General features: G+C 47.1%; 1 protein-coding gene across 1 annotated transcript in view; it reads left to right on the top strand.

Moving 5' to 3' along the window:
* The window catches only part of LOC138754765 (carnitine O-acetyltransferase-like), a 49,291-nt gene that overhangs the window by 17,848 nt on the left and 12,290 nt on the right, over nucleotides 1–19,153 (top strand). Inside the window, exons 5-10 of the mRNA XM_069919554.1 lie at nucleotides 2,528–2,693; nucleotides 7,164–7,338; nucleotides 10,882–11,060; nucleotides 12,039–12,139; nucleotides 13,939–14,058; nucleotides 16,587–16,709. Coding sequence (XP_069775655.1) covers nucleotides 2,528–2,693; nucleotides 7,164–7,338; nucleotides 10,882–11,060; nucleotides 12,039–12,139; nucleotides 13,939–14,058; nucleotides 16,587–16,709 — 864 coding nt within the window. The remainder of the gene's footprint in view (nucleotides 1–2,527; nucleotides 2,694–7,163; nucleotides 7,339–10,881; nucleotides 11,061–12,038; nucleotides 12,140–13,938; nucleotides 14,059–16,586; nucleotides 16,710–19,153) is intronic.

The following is a 19,153-nucleotide window of genomic DNA, read 5'->3' as shown; positions in this document are numbered from 1 at the left end:
ATTAGATCAGCCATGATCTTATTGAATGGCGGAGCAGGCTCGATGAGCCATTTTTGGCCTACTCCTGTTCCTACTTCCTTTGTTCCTATGTTCCTATCTGCGATCTTTGTCAACATTGTTCAAGATTTTCAAGAAATTGCCGCCTTCTTGCCATAAGGCAGACATCGACCAGGTCACCATGAGCATTAGCTGGTGCCCCTTACAATTAGAGAAAGGGAAGCAAAAGATAGTCCCTTCAGAGACGCTGAGTGTTTGTGGATTCGCCTCCAGCGTCTCCGCGGCCTCTGCAGGTGCACGGACTCCTGTTCGATCCATCGGCCGCTCGAGCTCCAGATCCAAACCTCCGACGCGACCAGGAAGCCTCTAGCGCCCGAGGCCCCTTCTTGCCCTCAGCGCCCTCTTGCATCCCAGTTCCAATACACAGTTCGTTTCCGTTTGTGTTTCCCTTCTTTCAGACAGTTTCCTGACATTCTCGTCTGGGAGGGTTTACTTTCTGGGTTTTCATTTGTTTTTCGGTGGTTGAAATTTTTATTGGCTTATCCTTTCTAATCTGGCTCGTATACATGTCTAAAAGGCCACTGGAGAACATGCAGGTGGATCTGGGAGGTATGGGCTTGTTCTGCAATGCTACTATCCACACAAACTGCTCAGATGTACATGTCAGTGAAATCAATAGAATGACTCACTGCCCCAGTCTATACATCTACACTTCCCATTTCAGAATCAGAATTTATTGTTATGAACGTGTCAGGAAATTCATTGCTTTGTGGCAGTGTCACAGTGCAAACATTGCTATAAATTAAATTTCAAGAATGAATAAATCGTGCAAGAAAATTGGAGAAAGTGAGATCATGTCTGTGGTTCATTGTCCATTCAGAAATCTGGTGGCGGAGGGGAAGAAGCTGTTCTTGTGCTGTTGAGTGCTCATCTTCAGGCTCCTGTATGGTGGCAGAGTGAAGAGGGCATGGCCTGGATGGTGGGGGCCCTTGAGGATATAGGCTGCTTATAGATGTCCTCAATGACGTGAAGACAGTTGCTCGTGATGTCGCAGGCCAAGTTAACCACTCTCTGGAGTTTTTTCCTGTCCTGTGCATTGGCATCTCCATATCTGAGAGTGATGCAACCAGAATGAATGCTCGCCTGTAGAAATTTTTGAGAGTGGTTGGTGACATACCAAATCTCCTCAAACTCCTCATGAAAATAGAGCCGTTGACAAAACTTGTTCGTGATTGCATTGACATGCAAATCCTCAGAGATGTTGACATCAAGAATTTGAGTTCTTGACCCTCTCCACTGCTGACCCCTCGACGAGGAGTGGATCATGTTCTCCTGATGTCCAACTTTGGGTGCAAGGTGGTTTTTGTGACACCACTCAATTGGCTGATCTGTCTCTTCCTTACACTTCCTCGTTGCCGTCTGTGATTCTGCCAACGACCGTGGTGTCATTGGCAAATTTGTAGATGGCATTTGAATTGTACCTAGATATACAGTCATGGGCGTAGAGCAAGTGAGTTAAGCACACAGCCTTGAGGTGTGCCTGCAATGAGCATCAGCGAGAAGGAGATGCCGTTTCCAATTTTCCATGGTTATTAATGCTTAACAGACACTTAAGCATTCGTCTTGAGTCAAGGACAGCCCAGCTGCTAAAATTCTGACTATTCTGAATATTGCATCTCTGAGCAACCGATGATTCATTCTTGGAAGGCAGGCTCCGAGGGGAGCTGACCCAGCCCAGAATCAGACAGGAATACAAAATGCATTCCATCAGCCAATACAGATCTCTCACTCGGCCTCATTGGAAGGGAGTTGAGCCAATTGTACTTTTCTTTGCACCCAGACAGAGGTGGGGACTGAAATGTGTCCAGAAGCAGTGAGCAGTTGAAGGATTGTGTCCTGCTGGTTGTAAATTGAGTCACTTTTTTTCCCCCCAGATATTCCACCAACTTCCAGTTGGAAGTTACTATTGAAAACATTTTCAGTGACTTTGAAGACAATATGTTCCATTTCCTAGGCAAAAGTGTGAAAGAGAAGCTCCTCTTTTCCCATTTTCTTTAAATATTAGCACCCCAGTGGAAGGCAATTCTGGCCATTGAAACCCGTGCCTCCCAATTAACCTATAACCTCCATACGTCTTGGAAGATGGGAGGAAACCGGAGCGCCCGAGGGAAACCCACACAGGCACGGGAAGAACATGCAAATTCCCTACAGACAGTGCCAGATTCAAACCCGGGTCGCTTGCGACATAATCATGTCGCGCTAACCCTGCCAACCCTTCCTCGCTCCCTGGAATTTACCACTATAATGTAAACATGTTTCCACCAAGGTTGGGCACGGTTTACTTCAGGCAGCCCTTCTCCCTCGAGTTGTCAGAGCTTGGCTCTGTCACGTAAGAACACTTAAATTGGATCCACTTAAGTTGGCAGCCCAGACAGGAATAGATTTATTTTAAAAGTTGTCATTCAGTTGCGCCTCGCAAGTATTCCACAATGTTGACACAACCGTTTCGTTTTTATTTTGTTTTCTTTAGTCACGTACTTCCAACTGAGTATAGTAGGGGAAAGCCCCTTTGCATGGATCTATACTCCAAAGTCCTGTCGTCCTGTCGCATCCCTGGGCCCAAACACGACACGCTCCTGAACTATGGCAACACCAGGAGTCCACCGACGCATGTTACTGTGGTCCGCAACTTCCAGGTAAAGTCTAAAATTGCTGCTGTATGACAAGCGTGCTGGAGAAACTCAGCAGGTCACATAAAGGGACGTCAACATCTCGGCCCTGGGTCCTTCGTCAGAAGATTAACAATACAGGCGGATGCCTGAATAAAATGTGAAACACGTAGGTCTGCAGGTGCTGTGATTGTAGTGTCATCACAAAAATGCTGGAGGAGCTCAGCCAGTCTTGCAGCATCCTTAGGTGGTAAAGATATATTACCGACGTTTCAGGCCTGAGCCCTTCCTCCAGTTATCGGAGAACTTCTTCAGAGTAGGCATTCCCTCAAAGAGATTCAGGGAAGAAGGGTTCAGGCCCAAAATGTTGGTAATATATCTTTACCTCCTATGGACGCTGTGAGACCTACTGAAATCCTCCAGGATTTCTGTGATTTTTAAAGCTTTATTAATCATCTGATTGTACAAGTGCAACCTGGCAAGACAGCATTCTCCTGTCCTTGATGCAGAACACACAAATAGTAGGCATGACGTACATACAGACAAGCAATACAGCAAAATCTCTGCTATCTGGAATTCAAGCAACTGGCAAAATAAGTAAGGAAATGAAGAAATAAAAATTTAAATAAAAGTTTAAAATTACAAAAGTAAATGTTCTCTGAAGCAACGCACAAGCCCCCGGTGAAGGTGGGAGCAAGCATTCAGCCAGCGGAGCTCCCCGGTCATGCCCTGCCCACGGCAACTGCTTGAACAAAGTTTCAATAAAGTTGTGTTTGAATAAAATGGCAGCGCCCAGGATGAAAAGCCGGCTGATGCCGCTCACCACTGGGGCAACCCTCCTAAAGAGTCTCCCTTTAGCGTGGGTAGAGGATTGTCAGCAGGAAACTAGCCCCTTTTACACAGAGCTTGAAACCCAGGTTTTATTGGGGGTGGGGTGGGGGGGTCGAGACTTGCCCGTCCTCGATCCACTTAGGTAAGTAGTCTCTGTGGTGGAGCGTATTTGATGGACCCGGATTTTTTCGGTTCTTCGTGAACAAACAAGGCAGCTTCCAGTAACGGGTCACGTATACGGCAATAACACAGTATTCCAGTGTAAAATGGGTAAGAGAGTGGAAATACATACCGATCTAAAAATAAATAGTTTAATGAATATGAGAGTCTCGGATGGTCAGTTGCTTTGGTCGTTCATCAGTCTCACTGCCCCTGGGAAGAGGCTGTTCCTCAGCCTGGTGGTGCTGGCTCTGATCCTCCTGTATCTGTTCCCCAATCGGAGCAGTTGAAAGAAGCTGTGTGCGGGGTGGAAGGGATCCTCAGTGATTTTTGTGACCCCTCTTCAAACATTGATGGGAGAAAGGAAGGGAGACCCCCGTGATCCTCTCTGCCACTCTTGTAGTCCAGTGGATTGACCTCCGATCCATTTCTCTGCAGCATCCGTACTGCATTATGATGCAGCTGGCCAGGATGGTCTGGATAGAGCTCCTGTAGAAGGTCGACATAATGGTGGCCGGTAGCCTTGCCCGCTTTAGGCTTCAAAGGAGGTTCAGGCACTGTTGCACCTTCCTGACAAGTGAGGAGATGTGTCCACGATAGGCCACTTCTGTGGAACTTGGTGCTCTCTATTCTCTCCACCACTGAGCTATTAATGTAACATGGAGGGTTGACGATCCTGGTCCTCCTGAAGTCCACAAACATCCTGGTCTTGTCCACATTGAGACTCAGGCTGCCATTCTCGGTAAGAGAAGGGAAAAAGGACCCAGAGCCAAAACGTTGGTCACCCTTTTACTTCCTATGGATGCATCCAATCCCAACTATTCCCAATGATATGAAAAGCATTAAAGAGGTGCTGGAGACTCTCTGGAAGCCAGGCAGTATCGGACGTAGCAAAGTGATGGCTGACAGTTCAGAATGAGGCTGCGTCAACACTGTCCATCCCATTGCCTCCACAGATTCTGCCTCACCCACTGAGTTCATCCAGCAGCCCATTTCCTTTTTTCCTGATTCCAGCATCTCTTGTGTCCCAAGGTTCAAGGTTCCATGTATTGTCATGCAATAATACCTGATGCTCTTCAACGCTTGACTGCTGTAAGGCAAAGAGTCACCATGAGCATTGCCCAGCGGCCCTAACAGGAGAAAGAGATAAAGAGGGTCCCTTCAGAGACACCGAGTGACCATGGATTCGCCTCCAGTGCTCCCGCAGCCTCTGCAGCCACACAGACTCCTGTTCAATCTATCTGCCACCTGAGCTCCAGATCCAAACCTCCGACGTGGTCAGGAAGCCTCCAGTGCCTGAGGCCCTTTGGGAGCCCTGCTTGCCCTCAGCACCCTTTCAAATCCCCAATTCCATCAGCCAGTGTTCCAGCAGCCCATAACCTTTACGGGTCCTTTAGCTGCTGAGCCCCTTGCTGGACCACTGCCATGGTCACCATCCTGTCGTCATCTCCCATGCTTCTCTTTCTCAACGAGGGAGTTTCTGATTCCTTGCGCCGGTCCGCTGCTCCCCTGGAGTCTGCAACCCCTCATGGCCACTGTCGAGCACAGCCACCACCATCTTGGGCACGGACTCCCAAGAGTGCAGGATTTTATAATGAAACACCATCGGCTTCTTTAACAGGCTGTTTAAGTGGAGCTGTTGGCATTATGACTGGGCAGTTGAACCCATCGGAGCAGCTCTGTGTCTCCGCTCTCCCGGGTCTGCACCAATGGCAGTGCCGCCATTGGTTGGTTTTGCATGCTTACTGTTTAGTGATGGTGAGTGGTGTTTGTCCACTAGGTCGATCGTTTTTCAGTCAGGTGGCCAGAAATTCTATATTCTGGAGTGGCACACAATTAAGTTTCCTTGTCTTGGCCACGACTAAGTGCTTTTTGCATAATTCCAAACCCTTTCAGAGGTGCACAGGGTAGAGTGGACAAGTTCGTCCTCATACAGGTGGCTTTTCAAACTTGCTTTTGTTTCACTAAATAAGAGTCATTAGGTCAAACTCGGAAAACCAGCTTTTCATAAATATTCTGGACTCTACTATTGAAGTGACAGTGACCCAGGTTCGAATCCAATGCTATCCATAAGGAGTTGGTCCATTTTCCCCGTGGCAGCATGCGTTTTCCCCGTGGGGGCTTCTGTTTCCTCCCACCGTTCGAAATGTACGGGGATTATAGGTTAATTGGGTGGCGCAGGCTTGTGGGCCGAAAGGGCCTGTTACCATGCTGTATGTCTAAATTTAATTTTTTTAAATTACTATTGTCTGAACCTTTTCCTCAGAACTAGGATAACATGATCTTTCAGTTGCAGAGAAGTTTGGGGAGGATGCTTAGATAGAACAAAGAAATATCCCTGATAGGGTGAGACCAAATAAGTGAACTTGTGTTCCTTTAACTGTATAATGTGTGGCAAACAGGAAGATTATTGGTTGTACAATAGCAGATCAGGTCACAAGAAAAACAGTGCCAAAATATTGACAGGTGGCAATGGCTATAAGACCATAAGCAGCTAAAATAGGCCATCATTCATTAATGAGCTGATCCATTCTCCCACTCAGCCCCACTACCCAGCCTTCTCCCCTTAACCTTTGATGCCCTGGCTAATCAAGAACCTGTCAATCACTTCCTTAAATACACCCAATGACTGGGCCTACACAACTGCCTGTGGCAACAAATTCCGCCTATCCGAGCTCCTGACGCCCCGACTGTGGACTCTTGCCTGGGCCCGGCCTTCCACTTATTGGAACTCCCAACGCCTCGAACGAAGCAGGTACTTACTGCGGTCAAAAGTAATATGTGTGTGTAATTATCGACCCCCTAACTTTTACCCTAAAATTTGGTCCACAAAATTCGACTCTTTCATAAAGAGTAACCAACATTTTGGGCCTGAGCCCTTTGTCAAAGTATGAACAAAAAGCCTCTTGCCTGTTAACCTGTTCTCCTCCCCCTTTTAAAAATTTTTAAAATTTAGCAGCACGGCGCATGAGTCCATGCCCCCCCAATTTCCACCCATTAACCCACACCCCAGTAAGTTTTCAGGTGGGAGGAAACCAGAGTCCCTGGAGAAAACCCATTCAGACACAAGGAGAACGTACAAACTCCTTTCAGACAGCGTGGGATTCGAACCCCTGTCCCTATTGCTGGTGCTGTAAAGGCCTTGTGCTAACTGCTACACCAACCTTCCCCTTCCTCCTCTCCTCTCCACCTCTTCCCCCCACTTTTTTAGTCGCCTGCCTGCTTTTTGCTCATACCTTGACAAAGGGCTCAGGCCTGAAATGTTGGTTACCCCCTATAGATGCTGTGTATCCTGCTGGGTTTCTCTAGCAATTTTGTGCATTGCACTACAACCCCAGCATTTACAGACTTTCCACTTTAACTAACATTTTCAGCTGTTATTTGAGAGCTCTGTCACCTGCAGTTGTTTGACTTCTGTTCAGGAGACCCTCCCTAGATATGGCAGCTCTGGATTCTACTGGCCGTCTTAATGGCTGCCCTGACACATGCGCTAACTCACATTTTCAGTTCTTCCACCTGGATGTGTACAACAGCGACGGTTCTCCACTCACAGTGGACCAGATTCATTTGCAGCTGCAGCGTATCAGGAACCTCTCCTGGAAGACGGACAAGGAGCCCTTGGGCGTTCTGACCAGCGATCACCGGAACACGTGGGGCCAAGCCTACAATACCCTGATGAAAGGTAGGGTCTCAAAGGTTCCTTTTATTTGGCCTGTAATAATACATTAAAAATGTGATAGACAGAATCTTCTTCAACTTGTGCCTGCTGTAAAACAAACCAAGAGTCACCACAAGCTTTTACCGGGGCCTCGAACAATAGGAGAAAGGGAAGCAAAAAGCGATCCCTTCAGTGACGCTGAGTGTCCGTGGATTCACCTCCAGCGCCCCTGCAGCCACGCAGACTTTTGTTCAGACCGTCGGCCACCTGAGCTCCATATCCAAATGTCTGATACAATCAGGAGTCTTCAGCGCCCGAGGCCCTTTGGGAACCCTTCTTGCCCTCAGCGCCCTCTCAAATCCTGGTTCTGATATCCAGTTCCCACGAGCCAGCCTCCAGCAGCCCGAAGCCCATGTGGGCCTTTCGACCGCAAGTCGCCAACAGCCCGCAGCCTGTGTGGGTCCTTCGACCACTGAGCCCCTTGCTGGTCCACTGCCGTGGTCGCCGTCCACAGGTTGAGTGAAGGGAGTACTGTGATAAAATAAAAGCAAGAAATAGATGCAAGAAGAGTCCCTTCAAACCTCCATATCAAAGCTGATCTTTTCCCTCAATTCCACTTTCCTCTATTGCCTCTGCACTGTTTGATTTAATATTCAAAATCTACCCAGATAAGCCTCCAAGATAAAGCCTCTGCTGTTCTCCTGCAGATAATTCCAACAACTCAGTAGTCATGGGCGAAACAAGTTCTTTTAACTTGTGTTTTTCATTGAGAGTCACTTCTCGTTCATTTGAACTCTCAAGGGATTATGGGTCCTGTCATATTGATCTGCTCTTGTAGATCACCACCCCACCCCCCACTACCCCATCTCCACTGGTGGAATCAATCTCGTGAACCTTCTAGTTCTATTCCAAAGAAATGCCATAAATGTTCTTCCAAAGAGAGGCCAGGAATGCGCACAATATTCCAGATGAGGTCTTACCTGAAATAATTTTAATAAGATGCCTTTACTCTTTACTTTTGTCTTCCGGTAAAGGCCAACATTATTATTTTTTTACATTTTAGACCTACAGCACGGTAACAGGCCTTTTTGGCCCACAAACCCGTGCTGCCCAATTGACCTACAGCCCCAAACATTTTTAAAGTTGGGAGGAAACAGGAGCCCCTGCAGAAACCCACACAGGGCGAACGTAACAACGGCAGCGGATTTGGGCCACGGTCGCTGGCGCTGTAACAGTGTGGCGCTGACCGCTACGCTAACCGTGCCACCACAATTCTGTTTACCTTCCACATTGCTTGGTTTCTCTAAGGACCGGCACGTTTCAACTTATCAATATTTTTAAAAAATACTCTGCTTCTCAGTGTTTTTATACCAGTGTGGATGATTTAACGTTGTTTTACACTCTGTTCCATTTTTCCATTCTTTTGCCATTTTATCTCACCTGTTCATGTTCCTTTATAACCCCCAATTGGTCCCCATATAAATCCCATTGTATCAACAAAATTTTGTTCTAGGTTCTCTATTCCAGACTGAACAGTTGGTACTGATAGGAAACGTTTCCAGTGATATGGGCCACACACAGGCAAATGGGACATATTTGGGTAGACAACCTGGTTAGCATAGACAAGATGGGATGAATGGCTGTAAAATACACTAACTCCATCACTAGTTACAGCTTTCCCAACTGAAAAAGACCCAATTATTCCTACAATGTACAAAAGTGCTGGAGAAACTCAGCAGGTCACGCAGCAAACGTAGGAAGCAAACGGTAACCAACATTTTGGGCATGAGCTCTTTGTCTGGAATGAACTAAAGCAAGCAGGCATAAAATGGTGGGTGAAGGGTCGGGGGAGGAGCACAGGTGAGGAGCACAGGTGAGGATATAGAGGGATATGGGTGGGAGGGTAGAAAAGAGAGAAGCTGAGGTGATGGGGGAGAGATGAGCTCTCCAAATGAGGAGGGGATGGGGAGCTAGAGAAAGGAGACAGAGGGGTAGGGAGAGAGAGAGAGAGAGAGAGTCAGTCAGAGTGGGGGGTGTTTAACGGAAACTAGAGAAGTCAATGTTAATGCCACCTGGATTGAGGGTGCCCAGTTGGAAGATGAGGTGTTGTTCCTCCAATTTACAGGTGGCCTCGGTTTGGCAGTGCATGGGGCTGTGGACAGACATGAGAGCAAGAGAATGGGGTGTGCATTTAAAATGATTAGGTTCCCGCTATTGCAGCAGATAGAGTCATGGTTCTTAACGAAGTGATCACCCAGTCTTCATTCAGTCTCTCCAATGTAGAGGAGACCACATCAGGAGGACCAGATGCAGTAGATGACCCCTGTAGATTCACAAGTGAAGTGTTGCCTCTCTTGGAAGGACTGTTCGGGGCCCCAAATGGTGGCGAGGGAGAAGGTGTGGGCACAAGTGGAGCATCTCTTGCAGTCACAGGAGCAGTTAATGGGGAAGGATGAGTGGACTAGGGAGTCACGGAGGGAATGGTCCCTGCAGAGGACGGAGAGGGGAATATGTGTCGAGTGGTAGGATCAAGTTTTAAGTAGTAATTATCCCTGCTCTACTCTCCGGTTTGTGCATTATCCAATCCTCAATCCAGGTGCTTCAACAGAATAAATACAGGAGTGAACCTTGTCTGAAACAAAGGCTCAGTCTCAGTGATAATAATAATGGCTCTGAAATTCAGAACCGAAACAAAAAGTAATTTCTTCACCCAGGAGCAGTGGATGCCTAAAAATTCTCAACTCATAAATGGGTCAGAGACTGATAGATTTTGGGATATTAAGAGATGCAGGGTCACTGCACAATAGAGGCATGAGGGTAAATGATCAGCTGTGAACTCATTGAGCAGGCACTTGGGACCAAATGGTCCAATTCTGCTTAATTACCCCCTGTGTGGCATCTTATTTGCCTTCTGAAAGTCCAGGTGCACCATTTTTGTCGGGCTTTATGCATGCCAACAATTGCAATGCAGAAGGCTTGATATTCGCTTTGTGAACTTCTGCATCCTGTCACATCTTCTTGTCATTTTTCAAGCTCTGTTACAATTTTTGCTATGGAGTTCAGCATTTTCCCTGGTACTGACGCAAGGCTAACTGGTTCATTCCCTGTTTTCTATCAACTTCTTTTCTGAAATTGTGGGATAACATTTGGTATTTTCCAAACCCGTGGGAACTATTCTCAGAATCAGGTTTATTGAGGGGAAACTTCTTCACACAGAGCACGGTGGGAGCATGGAACAAGCTGCTGGCTGAAGAGGTGAAAGTGGGCTCAATGTTCACATTTAAGAATTTGGGCAGGTACATGGATGGGAGGGGGAAAGACTGGTGCAGGAGAGTGGGATTAGGCAGAATAATAATTCAGCACAGACTGGAAGGGCCTGTTTCTGTGCTGTAATATTCTATGGTTCTGGGTTTTTTTTTCCAAATCTCACACCCAAAAGATGGACGTTGGTAATAATTTTGTAACTGAGAAGGTCAGGTTTCTATTCTGCATTGGGTCAAAGGTGGGGAATGAGGTTCTGTTTGGTAAAACTCTGATCTGGAGCTTGGCAATTGATGTTTCCAACAGACAAGCTGAATCGAGAATCGGTCAGGGCCATTCAGCAGAGTATGTTCACCGTGTGTCTGGATTCACCAGTCCTGAAAATCTCCGAGGAAAAGTACACCAGCCGAATGGCGGCCCAGATGCTTCATGGAGGAGGAAGTTACTCCAACAGCGGCAACCGTTGGTTTGACAAAACGCTGCAGGTACCAGAGACAAAACAGTGCACTGATTAATTAATGGTCTGAAAAGAACATAGACCAGATCTGATTAAGGTGATGGTTAGGTTGAGTAAAGGTTGCTTCACTTCAAAGGACAGCTTGGGGCCCCGAATGGTGGCAAGGGGGCGATTGGTGGGGAGGGAGAAGTGGACGAGGAAGTCATGGAGGGTGCGGTCCATGCGGAAGGTGGAGAGGGGAGGAGCAGGGAAGATGTGTCTGGGGGTGGGATCACATAGTAGGTAGAAATGGCAGAGGGGGATATGTTGGAAATGGAGGTAAGTGAGGACAAGAGGAATCCTGTCCTTGTTGTAGGTGGGGGCGGAGGGGGCCAGGGCAGATAATGGAGGATTATGCAGGTGAGGGCCAAGATGATGGTAGTAAAGAAGAAGCCACGTTGTTTGAAGAAGGAAGACATCTCTGGATTGAGTGGAAGGCACGCCTGGGGGGTATCTGCTGCGTGGAGGAAACTGATGGCTTTTTGGTGCTGCATTCTTAATTCTGGCTTGGATGGTTGTTTGCTCAGTGAGCAATTAATTCAGTAAATTAAACAGGGGCAGCGCGATTACAGTGATAACGACCCAGGATCGAAACCAGCGCTGTCAGCAAGGAGGTTCTCCCTGTGGCTACGTGGGTTTCCTCCGGGTGCTTCGGTTTCCTTCCACCCTCCAAAAACCGTTAATTGGGGCTTTTTGATGGCACGGGCTCATGGGTCGGAAGGACCTGTTACCGTGCTCGACCACTAAATTAAATTCAAACTAAATTAACCATTGGTACTTATTGAGTTAATCAAGAAAGTCTGCAGATTCTGGGGTCATGCAATACAGTGCTGGAGAAACTCAGCAGATCACGCACCATCCATTGGAAGTAAAGGGTGACCAAAATTTCAGGCCTGAGCCCTACATCGGCGTGGTACTTGCTGATTTTGTATCTGATGGATCTAAGGATTGGTGATTGTATTTGCAGTTCATCGTTGGTGAGGATGGATCATGTGGTGTTATTTACGAACAATCTTCTGCAGAAGGTCCTCCCATTGCCACCATATTGGACCACATTCTAGATTATTGGTAAGAGGGGAGAAAGTACTGTGTTTAAGTATTTAGGATGTTGTTTACCATCTGAATGGGTCTCCCCTTTTGTTTTGAATTTGTTGTCTGAGCTTAAGAGGTGGAAGATGATTTAAAGTGATCTTAACCAAGAAGACAGCAGGATGTGGCTGGTAAAATGATGTGCACAGATTTTATTCAGGTGCCTGAATAAAAAGGTGGGGAGGAGAGAGTGGAGGAGAGAGAAAGAACAGGGAGGGAGAGAGGAAAGGAAGGGGGGAGAGAGGAAGAACAGGGAGGGAGAGATAGAGGATAGGAGAGAAGGGGAGGAGGAGAGAGGGAGGTGGAGGGAGAGGGGAAGAAGGAAAGGGGAGGGAGACGAGAGGAAGGGCCAAGGGGAAGAGCGCAGGCAAACAAGTGAGAGCTCATCGATGCATTCAAGTGGGAGGCTACGAGAGAGAAAGCTGAAAAGTGATAGGGAGGGGGTAGCACTGATAGGAGAGGGAAGGGAAGGATGGAGAGCAGCAAAGGGATAGGGAAAGAGACTTGGCAGAGGGGTTAATGGACCACTGAATGAGTTGATTCAGAAGGTAGTTGGCAATAACTAGTTTGACCAAGGAGCTGAACTCTTGGATATTTTCCTTTGCTGGATATTTGGAAGGAGGTTTGATTTGGTGTGGGGAGTAGATGTATCTCAATGATCAGTCTCCATACTGCTCTCCAGTGGGAGATTGTAGTTTTACGTCCATGGGCGTGGCTCTGATGTCAATAATGCTCCATCTCTAGGTGGAAAGTCCCAAGTGGGGGGTGGATGGGCCAAAGCCAAATGTAGGAAAGGTGATTGGATCTGCTGCGCTTCCCATTGGATGAACAGAGAGAGAGAGAGAGAGAGAGAGAGAGACAGGCAGGCAGGCATATGGTACATTTGTTGTCCACACTCTATTGACTAACAGGAAGTTCAAAGGTTCCTTTTATTGTCACATAATAATACCATAAAAATTTAGCATCCATGATATCCTTCAGTGTTTCTCCACCTTAAGACAAAGAGTTGCCAGGAGCATTGCCCAGCGCCCCTAAGACAGATCCTTCAGAGACACTGAGTGTCCGGGGATTCGCCTTCAGCGCTTCTGCAGCCTCACAGACTCCGGTTCAAACCATCAGCCGCCCGTGTTCCAGATCCAAACCTCTGACACAATCAGGAAGCCTCCAGTGCCCGAGGCCCTTTGGGAGCCCTTCTTGCCCTCAACACCCTCTCAAATCCCTGTTCCCGTACCAGGTTTCCGTGGGCCCATAGCTGTGTGTTCTTCTGCCACTGAGCCCCTTGCTAGTCCGCTGCTGTGGTCACCGTCCTGTAGGGTCATCTTCTCTGCTTCTCAATGGAAGGAAGGGGAGGGGATGGTGGGGGGGGGGGGTGGGAGGAATGGGGGTGTTCTCCCTGATTTTGGTGCCTGGCACCGGTCTTCTACCCCCCCTTGAGCCTGCAACCCCTCCTGGTATGCTGCCCAGCACAGGCACTGCCATCCTGGGCACAGATCCTGTGATTGCAGGATTTAAAGAAAATGACCTTAATCTCCTTTAACAGGCTGTTACAGCCGGTGCAGAAGCACAAGCATAAACTAGGACCCTGTGGAGCAGCGCTGTGTCTCCACTCCCCGCTCCCCTGGGTCCACCCAGGAGCAGCTCCATTTGTTTTACATAAATAACGTTCTACAAATTGCTTTCCTTTTTATAATGCTCTTTAAAAAGTTTGATGTCACACCATGAGGTCTTTTTTAATTAGAATCAACATTGATTCAAAAGCTATGCTTTGCCTTTTGCAGTAAGGATCCAGATACTCTTCGAGCTCCAATGACCCCTCTGCCACTATCCAAGAAGCTTTACTTTTACATTACTCCAGAGATCAAAAGGGATATTGAGCATGCAAAGCAGAATCTGGACATGTGAGTATTGGTGTTGTCCTGTGTGTATTGGCTGGGCTCTGCCACTAAAGAAAGCCAAAATGTTTAACGGAATAGAATCACAGAAGAGCTGGAGGAACTCAGCAGGTCTCGCAGCGTCCCCTCGGAGGTAAAGATAAAATACCGGCATTTTGGGCCTGGGCCCTTCTTCCATATGAGCAAAAAGCAGGCCGGGGCCTGGAAAAAAAAATTGAGAATGAGCGAGGGCAAATTCTTGGAATCCAAGTGCAGAAATAGGTCATTCAGCCCGTTGCGTCTGCCCTGCCATTTAATCATGAGCTGATCCATTTTCCCACTCAGCCCCGGCCTTCTCTCCCCATAGCCTTTGAAGCCCTGGGATCTCTAACTTAGTTGAGTTGACCTCCACAACCATCCGCGGCAACAAATTCCACAGATTTACCACCCTCTGGCTGAAGGAATTCCTCCACACCTCTATCCTAAGTGGACGCCCTACAATTCGTCCGAGTCTCGCCCGCCATGGGAAACAACCTTTCTACATTCCACTCTGTCCGCGCCTTTCAGCATTCAAAATGTTTCAATAAGATTCTCCTAAATTCCAATGAGTAGAGGCCAAGAGCTGTTTCAGGCTATATATAGGTTATATATCGTTACCTCCTATGGACGCTGCGAGACCGACTGGGTTTCTCCAGGATTTCAGTGTTTTTACTACATCTGCAGTTCTTTGTGTTTCACTTCTTGGCTCTCACAAGCTCCTTACATCTTTTCCTTCTCCCGATATCCTGAGCTTCCACCCTGATCAGCAGATTCAATAAGGCACAAATATTCTTAAAATTGGGTTGATTTCCTCCGGTTGGTGAACTGCATGGATTTTCTTTGTGGTGTCTGCCCAGAAGCCATCGATTCTAATCTGCACAAGGTTGCTGCAGTGAAATTACTTTGGAATAATCGAATACTATTTCAAGTTCAGTATTTGCTTTTGTTTGTTAGTTTCAGAATTAATTTTCATAAACATGTGTCATTTAATTCTCAAATGATGGAGACACAGAGAAATTTCTTCAGCCAGAGGGTGGCGAAACTGTGGAATTTGTTGCCACAAGGGTTGTGGAGGCCAGGTCATTGGGTGCATTTAAGGGAGAGATTGATAGGTTCTTGATTAGGCGGAGCATCAACAATTATGGGGAGAAGTGGGAAAATGGATCAGCTCATGTTTGAATGGTGGGGGGAGACTCAATGGGCTGAATGGGCTATTTCTGCTCCTATGTCGTATCGTTTTAATTCTGATGAAAAGTGAGATTATTGGGGGGGGTGGGGGGAGGGAAACTCCACTGCCAAAAGGACAAGAACTTCATGGACGCAAAGCTAGTCATCATTTCAGAATGGAGTGAATTGAGAATGTCTGCAGATTGTAGGAAATACACAGAAGTACTGGAGGAACTCAGCAGATCACACAGTGTCCACAGGAGTCAAAGACATAACCAACGTTTCGGGCCTTAGCCCTTCGTCGATGTACAAGCAATAAGTAGCCTGAATAGAAAGGTAGGGGGGAGAAGCATAGGCCAACAGGCAAGAGGCCATGGGTGGAGATGGACAGGAGGGCAAGAAAGAGAAGCTGAGAATTAATCTGGGGGGGTGGGGTAGTTCTGTGAATGCAGAGCTGGAAGAATTGTTCCTCATACTCCGTCTGGACACCCTCCAACCACGCGGCAATAACATTGACTTCTCCGGTTTCTGTTCAGTTCTATGCCAACCCCTCTCCACACCTCCCCCTCCACTGCCCTCCCTATCCCTCTGTCTCCTTCCCTCCAGCTCTGCATTCACACACCAACCCCCTCTCACGATCAATTCTCACCTCTCCTCTCCTGCCCTCCCATCCATATCCACCTCTTGTATGTTGACCTGTGCTCCTCCCCCTGCCCCTTCTTCCCCTCCTCCCCCACCCCCAGCCTTTTTATTCAGGCGCCCGCCTACTTTTTGTTCCAACCTTGAAGAAGGGCTCAGGCCCGAAATGTCAGTAATATATCTTTACCTCCTGCGGACGCTGTGAGACTGGCTGAGTTCCTCCAGTATTTCTGTGTTTTTACTACAATCACTGGGTCTGTGGACTTATTTTATTTCATTTCCTAAAGTCCTCACCTTGACCACCTTTTAGACTCTGGCTGTTTTTAACCTTTCATAATATATACCATACTCCATAGAATACAGCACAGAAACAGGCCCCTTCGGCCCATCTAGTCCGTGTCTCCAGACTGAGTCCATGAGTAAACTATAGTACAAATACCAGTACGAACCAGCTGCTGGTTGGGTATAAAACCAGTTCCGGATAACTCGGAGACAGAGTATATGTGCTTGTTGGTCGTCTCTGAAAACTGGGACACGGCGTCCAAAAGGTGAAGTGGCTTTGTTCGTTCGTACTCCTCTGAAGACCCCTGGAGAGTTTCATTTGCCAGAGATGCTTCATTTATACAAAGTTTTGCTTTTAGGTTGGCTTTTCCTTTCAGTTCAATTACTTCCAAAGTTCACCTCTAGTTGAAATTATCCCTCTATTCCAGTTTAGTCAACGACTTGGACATCAGCTGCTTCACCTACAGAAACTTTGGCAAAGACTTTCCCAAGCAACATGGCATAAGCCCAGACTCGTTTGTTCAGATGGCGCTACAGTTGGCCTACTTTAGGTACGTTCTCCAAGCTAACATCATTCAGGTGGGGTCATGATTAACCCTTTAGAACTGGTGTAGGTTTATTCACCAATTTGGTTTTATTCATGTTTTACACTTATTCAAACAAAATGGACTTGAGGTGTTCGAATCGGAATCAGGTTTATTGCCATGAACATGCCACAAAATTTGTTACAAGTGCAAAATTGCAATAAATTACATTTCCATGAATACAATATTTGAAATAATAAATAATTAACCCAAAAGAAAAATGAGGTAGTATTCATTGTCCATTCAGGAATCTGATGGCAGAGGGGAAGAAGCCGTCCTTGTGCCACTGGGTCCTCGTCTTCAGGCTCCTGTGCCTCCTTCCCGGTGATAGCAGTGAGAAGAGGGCGTGGCCTGGGTGGTGGTGGGGTCCTTGAGGAGTGAGGCTACTTTCTTGAGGCACCGCCTCTCGTGGATGTCCTCGATGGAGTGAGGACCGATGCCTGTGATGGTGCTGGCCAAGTTCACAACTCCTTTTCCTGTTACTATCCCTTACTCACTAACTCTTCTGCACTAAATTACTGTTCATGGCTTCATACTTTAATCAACATTTTAAAGATATTCCTTAGAGAGTGGCTCTGATGTAAGTTACCAGCCAGAAATCTTTACTCTTTTCGTCTCACCCCAGAAGCTAATGAGTGTTTCTGTGTTTACTTCTGATATCCATTGCTTCAACTTTTTTTTAACTTTCCATTTATACATTAAAATTCTTTTTAAACTTAGGTGTTCAACACGGTAACAAGCCCATTTCTTTCATCCATGTGCTTGTTGCAGAGTCTTTTAACGGCCCCTATTGTTCCAGCCTCCACCACCACCCCTAGAAATGCATTCCAGGCACCCACGACTCTATGTAAAAGACATCTCCCCTGAACTTTCCTCCCTTCACTTTGTACAGACATCCTCTGGTGTTTTCTACTCCTGCCCTGCAAAAAAAGTACTGGCCGTCTACCTATCTATGCCTCTCGTAGATCTCTATTAAGTCACCCGTCATCCATAAATTTACATTTTTAAATTTTTAAGTTAAATTTTAAATTTAGACATGCAGCCCTTCCTGCCCATGAGCCCGTGCCGCGCAATGATACCCAATTAACCTACAACCCCCAGTGCATTTTGAAGGGTGGGAGGAAACCGGTGCATCTAGAGGAAACCGATGCAGACAGGGGGAAGAACGTACAAACTCCTCACGGACAGTGCCGGGTTCGAACCTGGGTCGCTGGTGCTGGCGTAGCTTTGCGCTCTCCATGCTGCACTTTCTCTCACAGTTTTTATAAAGATGGATACACAGGGTATCGATCAATTCGAGAACTGGCCTGAGAAGTAGCAGATGGAGTTTAACCTGAACAAGCTTGAGGTGTTGTATTTCGGGAGATGGGAAGAGGTAGTGTTAATGGCATAGCTCGTAAAAGTATTGATGTGCAGAGGGATCTGAGGATCCCTTCCAACTCCTTGCAACTGGACACGCAGGTAGGTGGGGTGTCAAAGAAAAAATATGGTATGCTTGCCTTCACTGGGCTGGGCATGAGTGTAAAAGTGAGGACGTTTTATGTGAAGGTATACAAAACTGGTTCATCCACCACTGTGGTGTGATGTGCAGTTCTGGTCACCCAATTACAGGAAGGATGTTGAGGCTTTGAATGGGTACGGGAGAGATGTACCAGAATGCTGGTAAACAAGAACCAACTTACAGGGATAGGGGTAAACAGATTAGGACTTTATTCCCTGGAATATAGAATAATGAGGGGATATTTGATAGAGGTATACAGAATTAGGGTACAGACAGAGTAAATGTAGGTCGGCTTTTTCCACTGAGGGTAGGTGGGATACAAACCAGAGGACGAGTTAAGGGTGAAAGGGGGAACAGGAGGGACAATTTCACACAGAGAGTGGAACGAGCTGCCAGTTGAAGTGATGAATGCAGGCTTGGTTTTAACATTGAAGAAGAATTTGGATAGGTACATAATGGGAGAGGTATGGAAGGCTAATGGACTGCATGAAGGTCAATTGGACTAGGCAGGAAGATGGTTCTTCCCGTGACCTGCGTGAGTTTCTGTCAGGTACTCCGGTTTCCTCCCACCCTCCAAAACATGTAGAAAAGTGGTTTAGGATTGAAAGATTGGTAGAGCAGGCAGAGGGGGAGAAACGGTCTACTCTCCCCAATTTCTGTGTTCCTCTGAAACTCTCCATTTTCATATTGGTTGGTAGAACTGGCAGGTTAGTCAATAATACATCAGTAGTAATTGAAGTTGGTCCCTGGCCGCAGGCTTGTCCCACCATTCTTTACGACCACAGCTGATCGGCACTGGCCTCAAGTCTCCTGTACCAGTTCCCCATAGCCCTCAATTCCTTGATCTTTCAAAAATGTACTGTCTCCTCCTTCAATGGCACCAACGAGATGGGCTGCACACCCCAATGGG

The sequence above is a fragment of the Narcine bancroftii genome, chromosome 2 (genome assembly GCF_036971445.1).
Source record: "Narcine bancroftii isolate sNarBan1 chromosome 2, sNarBan1.hap1, whole genome shotgun sequence".
In the NCBI taxonomy this organism is placed as follows: Eukaryota; Metazoa; Chordata; class Chondrichthyes; order Torpediniformes; family Narcinidae; genus Narcine; species Narcine bancroftii.
Note: the sequence above shows the minus strand (reverse complement) of the source record. Positions and strands in the feature narration are given on the sequence as shown.